Genomic DNA, 19,954 nt, shown 5'->3' on the forward strand with positions numbered 1-19,954 from the left:
AGCTTAACATTCAGAAAAGCATTTTACCTTTTCATCTTGTTCATTTTAGCAGTGTAGATGAGGCCAATGATTCTGCTATCTTCCTGCAGCCCACACACCCCACCTTCAGGAAGACTTGACTCAACCTACAGAGAAGGAACTTCGTTATTTTAATTTTCAGCTTACCTCTTTAAACATTTTGATCCTTAGAATTGATAAAAACCTGGCTGTGTTGGTATTTATCACAGGAACTGACTGGTCAACAGCCCCTTTTGATAATTTACCAGGCAAGATTAAATAGATGGCCAGCTGGTTACCCACTAGGGTTTGTACTTGGTATGTAACCTGATCCCAGAACAATGCACAGCCCTTACTGTATGTACAGATAGGTAGATAAATAGATAAAAAGCCTCATCGAACAGGCTGATGTGTGATCCCAAAGGCCACTAAAGCAGTGGGAAACGCCTCAGGTCCCTTTTCACAGTAACATAGCTCTTCACATCTGTTGTCCTACTGTGATCTTTGCTGTTTAGCAAAACTGAATGAGATGCAATGCAGGCGGTTTATCAAGTTTGAGTGTAACAGATTGACTTTCACTGTAGACAAAAACAGATTATAGGAACATGATTGATTGCACAGTGAAAATATGATAGTTATTTAAGTTCTTCTTACTTGTAAATTTAAGGATCACCAATCAAATACTTTAATGAATATCATGTAATGAAATTATGAGAAATAGGGAATGACAAATGTCTACCAAATGGGAAGCTGTGAAAGTTTTCTTTGGTCAATACTTTAGTTATTACACTCTTAAGTTTCAAGAGGAAGATCACTGGTAATTTTACCTCACACTCTGGACACCTAATGACACTGCTGAATTCAATGGACCGCAGGCAAGATGTGCAGTAGATGTGGCCACATAAAAGCACACGGGGGAGGTTGCCATCAACTTCATCCTCTGGAAAATAAACACAATACAGGAATTACGCACCGTCAGCTTACATGATGAATACAAAAAGATATAATGTACATTTCTGTTATAGTAAAGAATCGTCATTGTATCTGCCTAAAGCACATCCCATGTAATCCCACATTCAGTATTCCTACACAGATAAGTTGGTTGACCATGTCACCTGCACAAAATAGCATGTCACTTAAGTCAAATCATAAAAGATACAGATCAAAATACGTAGGATTCTTCCACTAGTGAGGCTGTCTGCAGTCCTGAGAGGCAGTGAAAGGAAATTTAGCCAAATATGAAGTTTTATTATTTAATCATGTACCACTGGTGATTGGTAATACCTTGCTTGAAGGATTGACTAACTGCCTATCAAATTTTCCCTTATATGTATTAAATTCTTAATTAAATGTGAAAGATGCTCAATTGATTAATAGAGAATATAAGGATTTCTTTTAGAGGTAATTGACTTTTTCTTTATTTTGTTATTCTTTCCCTTCTTTTGTAGTATGATGGTGTATCCTTTTGGGGCTACGACCTAATTACTCTTTTTTTTGAGCTTTGTATTGCATTAGGGTGATTTCTCGTCTTGCATGGGACTGGTATCTGTTTTTTTCGCAGAGCATTGACTGGATGTTATTTGTGATTATCTGTGGGGTCGTTCTAAATGTTGATGTCTCGGTTGATGGGACTGGGGTGTTGGCGGAAGTGTTATTGTCAATATATTTTTGTCATATATGTAAAATGTTAGTGGTTTCACTATGGAAATAACAAAATATACTAAACAAAAAAAACAAACAAAAAAGTTAGGGAGGCATGGATAAAGATCCAATACTAGTGTCTAATTAATAAGCTGTTTGCCTCACTGAGTGGAAGAGACTTGGATCATTCTTTTACGTGTAAGGCAACATCAGGCTTGACTTAAACATTGCTTTCCTAACTTTATAAAATAAAATGTAACACATACACATTTTATATATATATATATATATATATATATATATATATATATAAATAAAAAACCATCAGCTGATAGAGAATATATAGCGCGGCCAATTAAATTTACAAAGTTTATCACTGAAGTTCAGAATAATTGTACACATTTGTATTACAGTGTTTAAACCCCCATTGTGTTGTTACACCAAACCTTTATTTAGTAATCTAAAATATGTTTTAGGCAGCAACATTTCCTGCCGTCCAGTTGGCGCGACATTACGCGCAGCCCGTCTGACTGATTTATCGTTATCCCAAAGGACACTGCCACCTCAAAAACACCTTGAAAACACGTATGAATTATATGATTAGTTGTATTCAACATGTCATAGTATCAATACTGTGTTTATTATTTATTATATTATTCAAACATCTACCGACACACCTGCCTCTAATATTTGCAGGCTGCTGCCGATGGCCTGCTAACTATTAGCTAACGTTAGCGAATAAGTGCAACGCTACTTAACTTTACCAAAAATGCGGCATAACTCAGCGTTTAACTTTCAGAAAGTTGATGTAAATATCCTACCAGGCAGATAGAAGGCCTCTCCACATAACTTGCAACTCACAGCGCTGGAGTTGTCGCCTCTGTCCATCTTTAGTATGAGCAGCACCTGTAAAAGAGGAAAAAAAAAAAAGTTTTTCCTCAAGTTGGAAAGTGCGGTCGGTTTTCTTCTTCTCTGGGGTCCAACTGCAGTTGGCATCCTTTAAAGGTTTACTGGCATCTAGCGGTGAGGTTGCAGATTGCAACCAACTGAATACCCCTCTCCTCCCCCTCCCTTTCCAAACGTGTGGATGAACCTTTCACAGTCTATGGGAAGAATCTACTGTGGCCGCGAAACTCGCGAAAACGCGACACTACTGCGCATATTCAGTGGACCGCACAACGCGGAAGCAAACCCGGAAGCTTGAAACTTTTTTTGGCGTATGCGCCAGCCAAGCAATTCCTATAGGACTGAATGGGGACCTATTTTAGTCCGGTATCCAACTCTTTTAATACATCCATGATCCTCGCTCATAGCTCCTTCGGCAAGTCTCCTCTCTCCTCGTTCCCCTCTCCTCCAGATGCATTTTAGGAATTGAGACTTCCTTAAACATGATGCGCTTAGATCGATTTCCGGGTCACGGGCAGGAGTACAGAGGAGAGAGGAGACTAGGAGGCACAAAATGAGAAATGAGAAGAGCCCCAAGTTCCCCAAACGAGCCAAACACACTCCGACAAACAAACCTCCAAACTAACTGGCAGGAGGGAAACTGACAAACAAATAAGGAAAATAACAACACCAAATCTCCACCCGGAAGCAGGGGAAACAACAGACAGGAGTCCCGATTTGAACTAATATCACAGAAAGCGACAGGAGTCCAGAAAAGAAGTTCTGTATGTCACCGACTCTCCGTACTGGAGTTCCCGCCAGAAAGGCTCCCTGCACCTGCGTGGACAGCGAAGGCTCCAGAGCCAGTGTTTGGTTTGTCTGCTCTGCCTTTGGAGAAACATGGCGGAGCAACATGGCGGAATCCCTGGAAGAAGACCCGCTCCCCATGTGGATATAAAGGGCTCATTCTAAGGTAACGAAAACACAACGATTCTTATTTTCGGGTGGTTATACCCTAATTAAATATAATGAAGAATATCATACTCCATTTCTGCCAATAGATCCCTGTAAATCCTACACAATGGTCCTTTAAGTTGCATTACTGCCTCCCTCTGGATTTAATCGTCCACTGTTGTCCGATTCTATCACAGTCTTGTAATTGGTCCTATTGCTTACCAGTTTCTTCCCTCCACCGTGTCCCCACACTCAAGCAGATCTTTAACCCTTGCCTCCACTCGTCCTGGCCTCTGTAGACCTGTAATCATTGCCCTTCTTTCCTCTTCATGTTTCCTACATGAAGTCAGGACGTGCGCCACTGTTTCTTTTTCCTGACACTGATTAATGGCCAGTTGGGTGTTTTCCTGTGATAGAAAGTGTAGGCTACTATTCAGGTTGCTGTGATCAGTTCTTAATCAACTTATAATTAACTTACTTGCTCTTTCCTGTTGATTTCACTATTTCTTACCACTTCTACTTTATTTTGTGTTTCATGTAAGTGTCTTCATTTTGTTGCACTAGCCCAATGCTGTTGCAATTGTTTGAATATTTCCCTCCAAACTATGCTTTTCCCCTCTTATTTTGAAAGTTTAATATTAATATCCATATTCTCTCCTGACTGCCTCTAACTTGCCTGCTTTCTCATTTCCTGAGTGTGCCCACATGAACTTTGTTTTTCTCCTGACTGGCTAACCTTGAATTAGTAAACAGCTCATATACTAAATCTTGGTGATCCTGTTTTAATGCTTGACGCTGCTGACACGGAGTCACTACACTGCTTGCCGCCACTTCTTCCACCCACTCTAATTCAAACAGAACTGCAATTAGCTCAAGAGTATATACACTCAAATAATCTGATGTTCTTTTACTGATCTCAGTCTGATGACTGGGAGACACTGCTGCCCCCGTTGCCTCTGTTGGTGGATCCTGTGACCGTCTGTAAAAAGCTGTATATAATCACTGTGGTTCCTGTCCCTACATCTGTAATAACTAGATCTACTGTTTTATTTCTGTGCATAATATTCAATAGTTACATATCCACACAAGCATTTTGCAACATCCAGACTCGTCTCACAGGCCACAACAAGGAGTCGGTTGTCTGTGTCATGTGACCATTAGGGTGGAGAGGGCGCAGGAGTTTACACAAGGATAATGTGTTTCCATCACAGATCTGTTATTAATTCAATGTAGGTTGTCTCTCTGGCTTTACTAGCTCATGAGTCAGATACTCTGGCTGACGATGCTTTCCTTCATGTGTGGTCTATTACATAGACTATATAAATGGGCTTATTTATCCAGGTGAAATTTACCCTGCAGAGCGGTTTTGTTTTTTTTATTTTTTCCATCTCTTTATTTATACAAACCATCACTTACAGCATGTGACATTAAGATGATAACAGAAAACACTGAGGCATCATAATGAAATAAAGATAAAATATGACTTCACTTTCAATGGGTTGATACATTCAACATGGTAACAGGACATAGGGTAAAAGTAATGATCATAAAAAATAAATTAAAGAAATATATAAAATAATATCTTAACAGAAAAGGTAGTAAATAAAATCAGATTTCTTAAAAAATCATGGAGCATACTAACTGTATGTGCACATTTTTTATTGTTTATAAGTTGGATAGACTCAAAATACTTTCTCAATTCAATCATGAGAAGTTCAAACCGCCCTGCACAGCGTCCTCTAATCTTTACAGAAGTGCCGATGTTTGAATGTTTATCTGTTTGGGCATGTATTGTGACCATAGATCTGAAAGGTAAGTTTTTTTTAGTGTGTATTCACTAAACCGCTTTTAACTCAACAGTAAAAATTATGGCTTAAATGGTTGAGATGTTGTTCAAACCAAATCTGGATGCTTTATACTACTATTGTAGGCTATATGTTGATATCCTCTTAATCCAGCAGCTAATATTTTATAATATATTATTTCATGATTTATGGGTTCATTTATATGTTTTAATCTATTTGTTCATATTTTCTAATAATGTCTTAATTATACATTTAAAAATATATAGATATTTTTAAATATATATTTTAGGTCAGGATGTTCATGTTTGTTTATAAATAATAAATATATTTATTACAATAAATACATGCCAACACGTGTATCTCATCTCTCTTTCATTTATTTATTGATAGGCCAGAGAATAAAAACAGTTTCAAATTTGATTAATTTGCAATTAATTAAGAGCTCCTCTCTATCACCACATGGGGGCACCAAAGACTAAGACAGAAACACTGATGATCTCTGAGCTGATAAGTGCACAAAGGCCAGGTGGAAAAATAAATCCTAGATTTACTCATTTATATAATATATTGTGGACTTTTGATAAATACTTTTTGTAATAGTCTGAAAAGGGGAAATTTGCATGTCTGGTATCACATTTCATCCGTCTAAATCCCCACTCATTGGGAAATATGCAATTTGACAATCCCTTTGTTTTGGGGTCTCTGTGTTCAGAAGCACATGTAATGGTGTATGAAGATGATAGAAGATACACGAGGCAAGCTAAGTACCAATGTGCTTGTTGTGCCTCAATATAGATGCTGTATAGACTGAAACAGCATCAATAACAGTATCTATCTATCTATCTATGAGATTCCTCTTATATGTTGTATTGAGAGATATATTCTTTTGTTTCCTTTTCAACCAATTGCAAGGCTCCACAGCAGACCTAACGGCAGCATGTCGGTCCTCTCTTCCATCTGAGCGCAGCTGCCAGCAGCACCTCCGCCTGAGGACAATGGTCAGCCACCCAGTGAAGCATCCGTAAGCGGGAGTGACAGCCAATGAAGAGCAGAGAGGCACAGACATCAGATGGTAAAGGTAAATAATCTAGAACACAACACAGCCAAAACTTCAACCTTCAGAGAACGTTAATCCAAATCCCTGGAGGGGGTAAATGAAAGTGCAGCACATCACAAGGGTCTTTCCATTTAGAGCTGGCAGGATTCAGCCCCAAAGATCAACTTGAAATACATGAGTTTTAACAGTACAACTCCCACCTCTGCATAAGTGTCCAGATGAATTCAGCCCCTGGTGTTGATCTGAAGTGAAAGTAGACCACCTTGGTGTGAGGTGTCAAAACGCCTGCAGGTATAAAGTACACCTGTCTGCTAATAGGCAGAAAAACATCCAAGATCAGTTAACACTTTGGCCCAAGGATGTGAAACACATCAAAATGTATCTGACGCTTCTTTTTTCAAATGAAAAAAATCACAAATGCATCACAGACAATGACTAACAAGATATACAGACGCACTGTAACAACAAACCACCACATTACATAGAAAATAAAATAACATGTCCTCTACTGTAGGCTACACAGAATAAATACTTGAGATTCCACAGAGAATTGAAATGATATACATTCATTTCTTATTAAAATCTGGGGAAACCTGTAGAGCCAAGAACTTCGCTGGATAAATAGGTTCACATGCAGTGTAATTGGGTGTTTGAGTGGCGGCCACTTGCAGACCAAATGGATGAAAGGACAGGGAGTATATATGCTCAGTTAGTTAGTTATTTGCATAAAGGTGTATGTTACATTGCGTATTTGGTGGATGTTCTTTGTCATTCTTAAGCATTTTCCTTGTGAAATGTTGCAATCTTTTGTACTTCACTGGAATTATTTCATCCCTAGCTTTAACAAAAATGACAAGACAGGACAAAGAAGACATGAAGGCACATCTTCATGTCTGAAAGAATCTAATCAGTTAATTTGCAAAACTTATTTAAGATTCATGAATTGCTTTTAGAGATATTTAACATCCTGTTTGTGAACATGTTTTGTAAGCCTTTTGTCAAACAAAAGAATATTTTCTCCATCTTGTACTCTGCATTCCAGCAGATGGAGGGAGTGTGGAGCTATGTATGAATCTGGTTAGGGCACTGAAGGAATCTGGCCATTGGTCTTTACCAGGGCAGGATGATCATAGACAGACTGGCGGGGGGCAGGGATGGTTATATGTATGTGTGTACCAATGGTGGGGGGTAGTAGACGTGTTTACTATGGGTAATGAACCAATCAGCAGGCTGCCCAGAGGGGGATGTGGGGGTGCCGGTTAAGGGAATGGGGGTTGCCCCCCATCTTCCCTCTCCCAAATGTGGGTCACTACCCATCCTCCGGTGATTTCTCTCATGTTTCTGTAGGAACAGTAACCCTCCTGCTACCACCCCCAAAACCCTTATCAAATCACTTACTCATTAATGATGCCCTTAATTAAGATGTGTTGTCTCGTTAGCTCTCTCCTGATGTCTCACATAGGTCTTGAACAACCATCCATCCGATTCATTGTTATTATCCAGCTACTTCCTGAATCACTTATTGTGGGTCATTTCATGTGACAGGAGATGATGATGTCTATAGGAGGCCGTCTATTTGTGTGTACCTCATAGGTCTTATTAAAAAAAACAACCCCCTCCTGTTCCTTTGTCTCTCTCCTACAGGTCACAGTGTAGGAGAACAGAATTTATTGGATTGACAGCATGCACTCGAAGAAGTTAAATGTCTTCTGGGAACCTTTAGAGATTCTTCAGAATGCAATCAGATGAATGTTGACAAAACAATTAGAAAAACAATTCATTAACCTTGATGTACTTCAGCAAACCTCTACCATATAAATATAGAAGCATCATGATTCTTTTTGTCAATTGAGGAACCTTTTAGCTTCCTTTGAATCCTCAAAGAAGCCCCACTGACCCACTAGCTTTGTAAGCTAATGGGTCAGCTTTGCAAGCTAGTGGGTCAGTAGCAGTCTTTTCAAGTTGGGTCCTGACTGTTTGAGGAAAAAAAAATAGAGAAAGGTCAGCAGACATGCAAGGCCCAGGAGACTCATGGATTGGCTTTAAGTGGTTGCCCCCCGTAGGCCACATGCTCACAGCATGAAAAGAGCAGGGGCGATGTCACTTTATACCTTCCCTAATCTCTTTTTCTGGTCAAAGAAAGACCTGCCATCACACAAAGAAGAATCTTAATCCAGTACATTGCTTTCATCTGAAATAGAAACAGTGTAACAGTTGTCTGTAATGTCAATGCAATTCATTTAAGTTGATACACAGTTTCACATATTTTTAATGTTGTTTTTTTTTCTGCTTAAGTCTGTGAAGTAAATTTTCATTTCTGATTGGTGGATATCCGCATTAGAGTAGTGGTTATAATTAGATCCAGGTCAGCTGACACAAACAGACACAGGACTGCTCTTTTTTTATGTGAAGTGACCGCATCAATACACATGATGCACAAATGATATTGGGGGCGGGGATGTTTCAGATTTGTTCATAATATGATCAAAATTGACCCATCATCTCTATATGTTACAGATTTCCAGTGGACAGTCTCAAGTGATTTTAAGGCATGGGGTCTATGTTGTAGACTTTTGAGGTCTTGTTCTGCCCATTCTGCTGTTGAAAGGTTCCATCTTGGCCACTTTGCACTTTGATTTTCATTTCTTTCTTTCCCTAGATACCAATGCAATTTTGATATTTTTTCATTTTCATTTCATTTAGGCTCAGGTACCACAGATGTACATTGACCAGAAAAATAATAACATCCTAAGGCGATGCTTTAACTTACTACTAGTTGAAATATACATTTTTGTTGAGACTACTACCTTGTTTGTCTGTTGACTCAATTCTGTGGTACATTTTGAAGCTGTTGTCACAGTTTTCTCCTAATTTAAAATGCCCAGTTCCTTGTGTACTGTAGTTCACGTCACAGCTAACCCCTTTGTTGGCCCGTCAAAGGCTGCAGAGAGACATGTTTTACCTCAGATTCATGATGCACGGTGTTAAAAGCCGCCTCTTTTCATCTGCCATGCAGCGATAAGCTTCACCTCGACCAATCTGGTGCCCAGACCAACTATAGGAACCACTAATGCAACAAGAAAGACATGATCCCTCACTGGCTTCCCACCCACAAACATGGTCACTGGTATTCATTGGAACACAAACACCAGGGAAGAGAAAGCATTACCTGGAATGAAAACCTGAGTCTCCCTTTAGAGGTGGTGGGTGAGAATTTACATTAAATTAAAAGGAAAAACCTGAATAAAATAATAGAGGCGGCTACTGAATGTTTAGGTATGAAAAATGATGTGAATCATGCTGTGGGCTTTGTTACTCATCTTTATATTCAGAAGTGTTTCTAATATTTTGTCTAACTAATTAACAGACTTAGAGCAAAAATAATAGAAAGTATACTTCAGTTCAACACTACACTACTTCAAAAATGAGCATAAAGCTGAGTCAACACCTCACTGAAAACACAGCAACACAGTAGCTCCAACAACTCCTTATCAAAAAAGACCCAAACTGAGGGATACTGCCTGTGAACCCTCTGTGCCCTCAGTCACTCTCCCTCCCCTCCCTCTGCCTCCCCTCCTTTCTTACATCCACCCATACCTACACATAGATTCACATGTGCTTGATCACTCATTCACACATGCACTTTGGTCATGGTTCCTTGCACCCCAAGCCTTCATCCCATAGGTTCAAAGGCATAGTTAGGAGGCACAGTTAGGAGGCAGAGGCGGTAGTGGCGCAGTGGAGGACCAGGTACCAGTCGTTGGGAGTGATTTGAAAAGCCGACGCAGTTTTAAGACCTGCAGCGCCGCCTCTGTGACCTAATACCCGTCAAACATCACACAAATCCACTTCAAGGGGAAGGATTGAGAGAGAGAGTGGGAGAGAGAGAGCAAGAGATCAGACCAATCAGGCTGCTCATTAGCCCAGTTCACTAATCACTCTGTCACTGAGCATTTCATGATCCGTCCATCCTAAAAATGATCAGCTCACCGCCACCGCTGCTCAACCTTTAACACTACAGGCCGCCGCATTTAGAAAAGCAGGTTGTTTTGAATGTTGTGTGAGTTCAGAAGGGTTGGGTTTAAAGGGGGGCGGAGACTGGGTGATTGTGGGGTGGGGGGGGGGGTGTTTTAATAATAAGCCGAAAACAGTCTATGTTGCAATTATCTCACTTTGTTGCACTTACAGAATGCTTGACCTGCTTCTCAGCATTGATATGGCACATTTCTCAGGGCGAGGCGGGGGTCGGCACAGAGGGTTCGAATCTACGTGGGAGTGTGTGTGGGGAAGAGAGATACTTTTGACCGCGTGTGTGAGAAAAACATGTATAAGTGTGATTGTGTGTGTGTGTTTTTTTTTTTTTTTTTTTTACCTGTCAGCTGCCCTGTGGTAGGACTGAGGCCGTGAGAGCCTCTGTCTTCATGGGTGGGCGATGGAAAGGTGAAGAGGTTAGAAAGAGGGAAAAGTTAGTGTTGGCTGATTTACCTTATCACAAGACCCAAATACAAAAAAAAACAACAAATTCTTTTAGAAGTAGGGCAAAATACACATTTATGAGAATACACACAGGATATTGCTAGAAACAAACATATCTAAGATGCTGAATTATGTTAATAACATCTGTATATTTGATTGATGTTAAGTATGTAGATACAAGTTGTCTTGCGTAGATGATTTCAAAAGAAGTGCTGTGTATGCCAAGAATAAGTGTCGGGTATGTTTTCTATAGACTGAAGGGTTGGTTTTCTCAAATTACAAAAAACATATTGTTTCACTTACCTAAAGTGGTGTCATGCAGATAGTAGTTTTATTAGTCCAGATTTAGAGACTTTTAGTCTTTCTAAGTGATTTCAGATATCACAAAACCTGGAGCAATAAATCCCAAAAATATTTGCATGGTTATAGGTACTTGGGGTGAATGTTCTTCTGAGAATTTAGGTCAAAGATTCTTCAGTCTTCAGTAAAGACAAAATTTAGCCTCTAAAACCACCAGGCTATTATTTGTCAGTGGGAAAAGATAGTTCTTTCCTGCCAGTTGCTGGTCATGGCTGCTGTTTTTATGAGACGACTGAGATACCATTCGCAGAGCAGCACTCCACTGATCATAACAGAGACATTTCTAACTTTAATCCGTCATTTAATCCCTTTAACTTTTCAAACACTATTCTCTGTATGCTAAAAAAAATAGATGCACATACTGCTGCCAGTAAACCGTGAAACTAAAGTGTTAGCAATGAAAAATATCTTTTAAAAGGAAACAAAAAGATGCCAGTAGAACTAAAAAAGCTCTAAGGGGATGTAGAGGAAATGATATGTTCACTTAGAGTCACAAAAGAAAAAACATAATCTCATCTCTCCTCTTGGCTCTGTAGAGCAGAATGTCTATTTCCACTCAGGCTTTGCCATCTGATGGATGGTTAAATGTGCTGCTGACAGATTTCCGTTTGTCAGGAGGGGACATCTGTCAGGAGACATGACTTGACTGGGATGCATTCCACCATCAGGTCTTTGGCATACGCAGAGAAACCGCTCTCCCACTTTCATTATTCCTGCATGAGTCAGATGGAGGAACAGCTGCTCAGGTGACTCAGTTGGAATTTGAAAGACGAAGCTTTTTGAGCTTTAATTTGTGTGCGTACTTGTAAATCAATCTATTTGATTTGTGGATATTCAAGCTTAGCTCCCAACTGTCCAAATGTTGTTCCAAATCTTTATTTTGAGGAGGTGAAAAATCAATTAATATCAAGCGACAATAATGCCAGTTATCAAAGGAAGAAGCACCTCAACCTCTTCCAGTTGGTGCTGCTGCTGTTGGTCTTGGATTGCTGGAAGTTAAAAATGTGACAAAGTGCAGCACTTCAAAGCAACAACAGAGGACAATAGTGGTTTCACCATAGCCAAGCCAAAAGTATCATAATTATCATAATCCTGAATCAACCACACTTCACTTGCCTTTCTTGGGATCTGGGGCAGCAGCAGCACACCTCGACAAGTTGAAATATATTTTTTTTCCCCGTAAAGTGGTGAGCTGTTTCAAAGGAGCGCCTGGAAATGTGAAAAGCTTGACAAGTTCACTGGAAGACGCCGTTAAAACCACAGCTTGTCTTTAAAGCTCTGCGCTGCTGTGAACTAAAAGCTCACAAGACCACCAAACATGTTTTAAATAGTCTGAGATTTACAGTAAACACTCACACAGACTGTACAGTGACACACCTGGTCCAGAGGCAGGAGTGTGATGGTGTTAGCCAAGACCGAGGAGACAAATGAAAGGAAGTTGGCATCATATATGAGTAGCAAGTCCAAAGACTCATGAAGGATATTAAGGATGTGTCTTTTCTGGCTCCCATAGAGACAATATGAAATATGTTGTGTGCAGGGGGGGGATTGTGGAAAGGACTTCTCGGTACTGATCCTTCGTGTTCATAGATGAATAACTTGGATTTTCTCCATCGACTTTGTTTTTCTTTCAAAGCTGGGTTGATCATTTCTAAACAAAGCCGAGCCTCAGAAATTTCAATAAATAAGAATGCATTCTTCTTTTATGTGTGTGTGTGTGTGTGTGTGTGTGTGTGTAGCTATGCAATACCTGCATGTCACTTGATTATTACTTTATCTATGATACTTTATTTATGTTTTTGCCTTCGAGTCTGAACTTTTAAGTCTTCATAGATTCAAGTCTCAAGTAAAGACTGCTATGCATTGTGTGATTGTGGGCCATCAGTAGGACAATCTTGTGAGAGACATAGTCAAATCTTTGGTTGTTGATCTAAAGCGGTGATCTTGGAATCACACTTAGAGTCTTTGACGACCAAGGCAGCCAAAAAAATGAAAGGAGCTTGGTTTGATCCCCGGCTTCTCTGGTCCACATGTCAAAGTGTTCTTGGGCAAGACACTGAAACCCAAATTGCTCACCTTTAATGGTATCTCACTGCCATCGGTGTGTGTGTGTGTGTGAATGGGTGAATAAGACTCTTATGAAGCACATTGTAAAGCCCTTTGAATAAATGCAGCCATTTACTATTTAAAACATGAGAGCGGTGCAAAAGGGTGATGTGAATATGAACTTTCTTTTCTTTTGTAGCACCATTATTCACTAGGCATTCATAGTACAATTTGAAACGTTTCTGAACCAGAATGGTTCTCCCACAGTGTGACATACAATACACCTGTAAGATTGCTGTTATCACACATTCCATAGGCGCCTCATAGCAGTCATCTCTCAGGTCGTCATTCTTGTGACTTAAGTCTGTCATGTGTATGGCTCTGGATAATGTGAACTTAATGCTGTTACTTTTCTCCTAGTATGCAAAGAAGGGACTACTCAGTGGCTTGGGGGTTAAGGCGCCAATCATCTATCTCAGCATCTGGCCAAGGACCTTTGTTGCATGTCATTTCTCATATCTCCACCCCCTCAATTCCTGTCAGCTCTCGACTGTCAGTTGTCGAATAAAATGCCCCCAAAAATAGCAAATATGCAAATAAGGTTCCTTGCAGCTTGCGGCGTTACCTGAGACAATGAAGCAAGGCTGAAATAGTCTTTGCAAAACAAATCCTTACCTGGACAAGAGAAACTAAAAAGTATCCTTACTAGAATAATATTTCCATGCTATAAGATACAGAGTTTCTGTATAAAACAAGGTTGTGTTTATGTATTAGTTTACACTGTCTCCGGGGAGATCATAGTGTGAATATTTTGGCACTGTACTGTCTGGATTTATGTATCAGTGACACTGAGTAAGAATCAGGTCAGATCCAGCGTTGGCACGTGGTGCAGGTTTAATGCCTTTATTTAACTGGGTTTCTATTGTTCTTCACTGGCATTCACATGTCTCTTTGTTTTCAGTTCTCCTCTTTACCCCTCTTCACTTTGGCAGACAGTGCATCTCTATTATCACCCTCACTCTCTCTCTCTTCCTCTCTCCCTCAGCATGTCACTGTAGACAGACAATGACAGCAATGCCATCAGCTGCCAAACCCACAGTCATAATTATATACCTACTGGTGAGTCAGACCGCCCTCTTGTCACTCAGAGCCACAATAAACCGTGACAGCAACTTGAGTGAAACACCTGGCTGAATGTCTCGGAGGTGACGAAAGGCTAATGTGGTGGTGAAGTGTGGCGCCATGCCACAAGCACACTCATGGCCCTGTAATCTGTGGCAGCAGGAGGAAATGGCTGACAGAATGACTTCCGGAAATGTCAGATTTGTAGTCACACAATCATAAAACTTCCCATGACCAATGTGTAAGACAGCAGTTAAAGCCTTGACAGTATTAAAGCATTCAAAGATGGTTGTTTTGAATGTTAATGTTTCTAAAACCCCGGCAAATGTTTATTTTATACTCAGTATTCAATTGTTCAAGTGCATATAATAAGCCTGGGATAACATACAGTAGCTGTATTAATTGGTGGGAAATATGTAGAATATAATAAAAATAAGAATTATGTTATAATTATATTATAAGAATGAATGACTTGAAAAGTAAAACTGTATTGTGTTTTGGAGTGGCTAAGTGCATAATATAGCAAACTTCCATCTATGATTTTTGATGGTGCGCTGGTTTCCTCATATGTTTAAAACACTATGAAAACACTTTCTTTTCAACGAACATTTTCCAACATACCACGACACCAGAGGAGCTGCTCCCAGTAGTTGCAAAGGAATGTGTAGCATGCAAAGCATCATGTAGTGTAGTATACATGACGCAAGTTTCAGAGTTAGTCATCATCAGAGTTAACCATGTATTATTCTTTCTCTCCCTGTTCTTTCCCCAGTTTCTCTGTTTTTGTTATAAACTTGTGTTTTAATTTTTAGACACAGTTTGTTATCAACACTGCTTTATTTTGATGTACAACCACCTGCAATGTTGCTAATAATCCTTGATTGCTCAGCAAAAAAGCAGCACACAACTATTGCAAATACATTAGGTCAACTGACTCCTGGCCTCATGCTTGTAAATATCTTGGCAACACAGATATCAAGGTCTTCTGAATTAAAAAAACAGGTATGTCTTCTAGGTATGTTAGTTTTAGGTTTTAGCAAGCAGCAACTATCACGGCTTGAGGTTGAGGCCAATGTGTAAGTACGTGAAAGTGAAATGCCACCAATGGCCACTAGATGCTGGCTCCAAAAAGTCCCTGTCTGCAACTGATTTCCATTCAAAAAGCATCAACTTCTCTCTAGACTAAGTCAATCATTTTTTTCAACAAGTCTCAATATCTAAATTCTGGCCATCTAATACGTGTGCTGGTGGTCATTTTTGTTGCTCCATTAATAAGATTTGAAGACTTCTAGTAGCTTTGATGTCTGTCATGCGGGCGTTGATTGATGACAGTTGGCTCACCTGAGTCGGACTATTGTCGCAATATTTCAATAAGTTTAAAGGGGATGTATTATGCTTTTCCTTATTTTCAGACATATATATATATATATATATATATATATATATATATATATAATGTCACACTGTCAGATATTCATGTTAAAAGTGGCCGACGTGTCAAATAACGAGGTAGCAGTAACACCTGTGAGCAAAAAGCAGAACAGAGTGGGCTCATCGGGAGGGGGGCCTTAAAGAGACAGGAGCTAAAACGGAGCGTAAAGCTGTGTCTCGAATGACATACTTCTGTCAGTACAATTCCATGTGGTAGACTGTGTACACTATGTACTTACTCACATAGTGCGCAAATTTCGACAGGGGAGTGTTGTCTCAAATCAAACACGGCCGTTGTGCACTTACTGGAAATGACGGTCGCAAATTAGCATTAGCTACCGTTAGCATTACTAAATTAACCCTGATGGCCTATGTCTAACAACAGTATAGTGGTGCTTAGTGCGAAAAAATAATTAAAATAACTTACATTTATTTGTATAATGTGACGATATTGACCATAGTTACAAAGTCCTCAGCCGCCATTTCCAGTTTGAAAAGTGGTCCCTCCCCTTCCACTACGTAGCCAAGATGGCGGCCATTGAGGGTGAGAAGTGTCCATAGTTCCACACTCAAATTTTGACCGTTTTGAGTGCACCATCCGGGTACTCATAGTGCACTGCATTTTTCCATACTCCTCAGTGTGAACGCATTTATGCACTCAAAATGTTTAGAGTAAGTACAGAAGTATGCGATTTGAGACACAGCATGAGAGAAACTGTATATTGAGGGCCTGCATAAAGGGCCAGTTAGGTAAATAAGGAGTTTTTTGAACTGTGAGTCATGCAGAGCTACTCCAATAGAGTCCAAAAATAAAAATTTAGAGCTGAAATGAGCATAATAGGTCCTCTTTAACATTACTTGATAACAATACCTGACCTGTTAGCACAATTTAGCTAAAGTAGCTAAGATTAGCTCAAGTATGCACTGCTCTGTGGGTGTAAGCTAGGTCTGAGGTAGCAGGGTGTTTCCAGAGCGTGAAAGGCAACCCCCCACACTTCTTATTTGGAAGGTCCTGGCTCTAAACAGAAGAGATGGTGTGACCATAAGCTGCAACTTTGGGCTTCAAACTGGCTCCAGTGCAAACCAGCGGGTGACGTCACAACTCGCTACATCCATCTTTATATACAGACTGTGGGTTTTAGGGTGTTGGCAGCTGTATCAGCACACAGAATATCTCTATAATCAAGTGTAAATAGGTCAGTATTTAATAGGTTTTCATATAACTTCCATGGGGACTCTTTTATTCTCTAGGTATTTGTCTCTCTTTCTCTCAGCGTCACCACTCCTCACATGGAGACCCACTTTTCTCTCTGAAGAGTCCTCTTCATCACCTCTCTTTTTTGTCTTTTCTGACTTTTCCTTTCTGCTTCTGCTTCCATGCTCTCAGTTGACCTTCCTGCCCCCTCTGCATGTCTCTCCCTTCCCAGAGCTGCTCTCTGCCAGTCATGTTTCATATGTTCCCATAAATGGGCGTTCATCACCCACTGGCACTGGTGTAATCGCTAACATGGCAAAATGACTACACTAGACGTCCCCTCATGTTAATTTCAACGTGCAGTTCTCGGGTTGCCTGCTTCTGGCTCTACACTGGTTTCCTACGTTGACATTAGTGCAGAAGCTCACAGGCGGGGAGGCACATTGCTTTGCTGCGTGACACCAACGCAAGCACTGACACACACGTGCAAATGCACACATACTCTAGCATGTGTGTACATGTATATTTGACTCAGAGAGATGGATGTCAGTATAATGAAAAGATCAACACCAGGATAGTCGACGGAGTAAACAGACACTGCTGTCTGTTTGATAAAATGCCTGTCAGGTCACAGTCATTCTTAACTCATAGACATCATGCTGAGAGCTTGTTGCTTCTCAGAAGATTACCAAATGAAAAGAGGTGGATCTGGGGCAACGCGTGACCTGTAATCATAATGCTTAAAGGAATACTCCAGTGAAATCATATGTTTTGAGTATGAAACGTGCATCAAAATGTCCAGAGAAGCTTCAAACAACTCTTGTATATATTATTATTTTCCAAAAATTCAGATATCCCCCCCAAATACGCTAAATACGCAGCTCCCATTTGTCACTAGGACAGTTATCGGTCAGGAGTGACAAACATGAAGAGCTAACAGCAACAAATTGAGTCTGTGTAATCAAACCATCTCTGCATAAAAAAACTTCTCCACTGACTGTCTGTATGCTCAGTGTTTTCCATACAATCATATTTTTTTTGCAAAAACATGGCTTCTGGTTGTGTCTAGCATGCTTAGCTGTTTGCATTTATCATCCAGAACCAATATAAGCAAATTTAGTTTAGCGTGTGACAAAGGAAAACAGCCATCCTTGCAATTGATAAATGCAAGATGTGTACTTGGCTACATTTTGGTCAAAATATAAACATTTTAATACATTGAGTATACAGGTGGACAGCACAGACGTGGATTATGCTGCAGCAGTGGGTTGAAAAGTTTGAGACGTTTTGATACGATTTTTGCTGTGAAACTGGGTCACTGCTGGAATACTTTGTTGTGAGTCACCTTTAAGCCAACAAGGGGTGAGTGAACTTCTTGAAAAAATGCATTTGTCAACTAAATGTTTCAGCAGACTGCAAGACACTTCACAAATGATAAGGTCCTCCATCACCTGAAAACCTTTAATGCAACAGATTGGTTCTTGTCATGTTGTGCAGGCTTAATGCATACATTATAAACAAATGGAAAAACACTTCAACATATATGGAATCAAAGATATATGGGCTTTAAAAAGATGGTATTGTTCCTCAGAAAGTCAATAAGTGACTAAGCACCATGGTTTGTCATAGTTCAACCAAACACTGTTTATTTAATAACTACTTGATTCTTGATGAATACAGCTGTTGTATTTGCACACTATAGGGTGCCTTGAAAGCAGCGTTGTGTTATTTTTGGATTAATGGAATCCAGCGTGCAGAATCAGCTGGACTTCTTGCATTAGTTAATCCATTCTGAATTCTCCTTAATTCTCTTCCAGAGCTTTCACTGTCTATTAGTCTGAGGACAAGCATGAGCCAGTCAGATAGGGCCCACACCCTCCCTGTTTACACTGACACTAATGACTTGTCCCTCGCTCCAGCCCCACCACAGCCATCCACACATGGAACTGATTCTGTCTGTGTGCAACATCAAGACCGCCTGTCGGATCGCTCCACCGGCATCATCCTGTAAAACAATCTGTTACTAAGGCAACAGGTGGTATTGGAGTCGTCCACAATTTAATCAGGAGCAGCAGTTGATTATTAGAGGGCAATCACTGAAAAGAGAGTAGATGGGCCAAGGAGAGCTTTAGAGAAACACAGTCGGGATGACATCAGTGTATGTCCACACGTGCACATTATCTGGAAATAGAGTCATTGTGTTTGTCTTGGCCAGCTTATCTGTAATTTGCTATTATTGGGCTTTTGCTAAAAGCTTGTGTCAAAATGTGAGATGTTGCAGATATCATCTTGCATGCGCCAAGAAAACTGTTTAAATAAAGATTTAATGATCCTTAAGTATGATCGCCTTGTATGTATTTATTGTATTTATCATACTGATTCAATTAATTATCTCACACTGATGGACTTTTATGTATTGTGCTTTTTATGTAGTGTATTTGCTATTCTGTGGTTGTTTTTTGTCTACCTGCCCAGGGACAACAGATGTAAGTTAGCTGCTAGCTAACTCTGGTGTAAATACTTTTAATGTATTCATGCGTATTAAGGCTCTATAGGCTCATTCCTGTCAAACTAACATTGCAACATCACTGGACTGGATTAGTGTATTTACCTTTTACCCAGCAAAGACTACAGGAAAAAAGAAAAGCCTTGGAAAAACACTGCATGCTTGCTATCATAAAATCTCCACTACACTCTGTTAAGACCGTTGCTGTTTGAATCAGACTGTAAATATTTGAGCAAAGTGAGGGTTTTTCCTTTTGTGTCTTTACTTTGCTTCACTGCGTGGAACGGGGGGGCCACATGGGGATTCTGCCCGTATAATGTAGCATCAGATTTTGGTACCGTCTCGCTAAATCTAGGTCACAGTGGCTGCTGAATGAACAGAACCTGTTAAACAGAGTGTAATATAAACACATTGCCCCACTCAGTGCCTGCGTGACCACATTCCACGATGCCAGAGCCCTCACGTTTCTGTAATCCCCC

General features: G+C 40.0%; 1 protein-coding gene and 1 long non-coding RNA gene across 10 annotated transcripts in view; one reads left to right on the forward strand and one right to left on the reverse strand.

The window, feature by feature from the left end:
- The window catches only part of rnf17 (ring finger protein 17), a 27,546-nt gene extending 23,747 nt beyond the window's left edge, over nt 1-3,799 (reverse strand). For 3 of the 6 annotated variants that reach the window (XM_042426129.1, XM_042426127.1, XM_042426126.1), the window contains exons 1-4: nt 3,322-3,491; nt 2,460-2,544; nt 825-937; nt 28-125 (exon numbers count right to left, since the gene is read on the reverse strand). In XM_042426129.1, coding sequence (XP_042282063.1) covers nt 28-125; nt 825-937; nt 2,460-2,544; nt 3,322-3,471 — 446 coding nt within the window. In that variant the 5' untranslated portion in view covers nt 3,472-3,491. Of the gene's footprint in view, nt 1-27; nt 126-824; nt 938-2,459; nt 2,545-2,918; nt 2,952-3,321; nt 3,492-3,699 lie in introns of those variants that run through there. The other 3 variants (XM_042426131.1, XM_042426128.1, XM_042426130.1) reach the window with 3 other exon arrangements.
- LOC121906913 lies at nt 3,409-19,306 on the forward strand. 4 transcript variants are annotated; one of them, XR_006098764.1, is made up of 3 exons: nt 3,409-3,496; nt 6,195-6,360; nt 18,787-19,306. It is a non-coding gene; the product is annotated as an uncharacterized LOC121906913 (long non-coding RNA). The 4 variants fall into 4 exon arrangements; XR_006098765.1 differs by lacking the exon at nt 18,787-19,306 and adding an exon at nt 14,267-15,672; XR_006098766.1 differs by lacking the exon at nt 18,787-19,306 and adding an exon at nt 7,984-9,142.
- The last annotated feature ends 648 nt before the right edge of the window (nt 19,307-19,954 follow it).

This window comes from Thunnus maccoyii, chromosome 11 (assembly GCF_910596095.1).
Source record: "Thunnus maccoyii chromosome 11, fThuMac1.1, whole genome shotgun sequence".
NCBI classification, from domain to species: Eukaryota; Metazoa; Chordata; class Actinopteri; order Scombriformes; family Scombridae; genus Thunnus; species Thunnus maccoyii.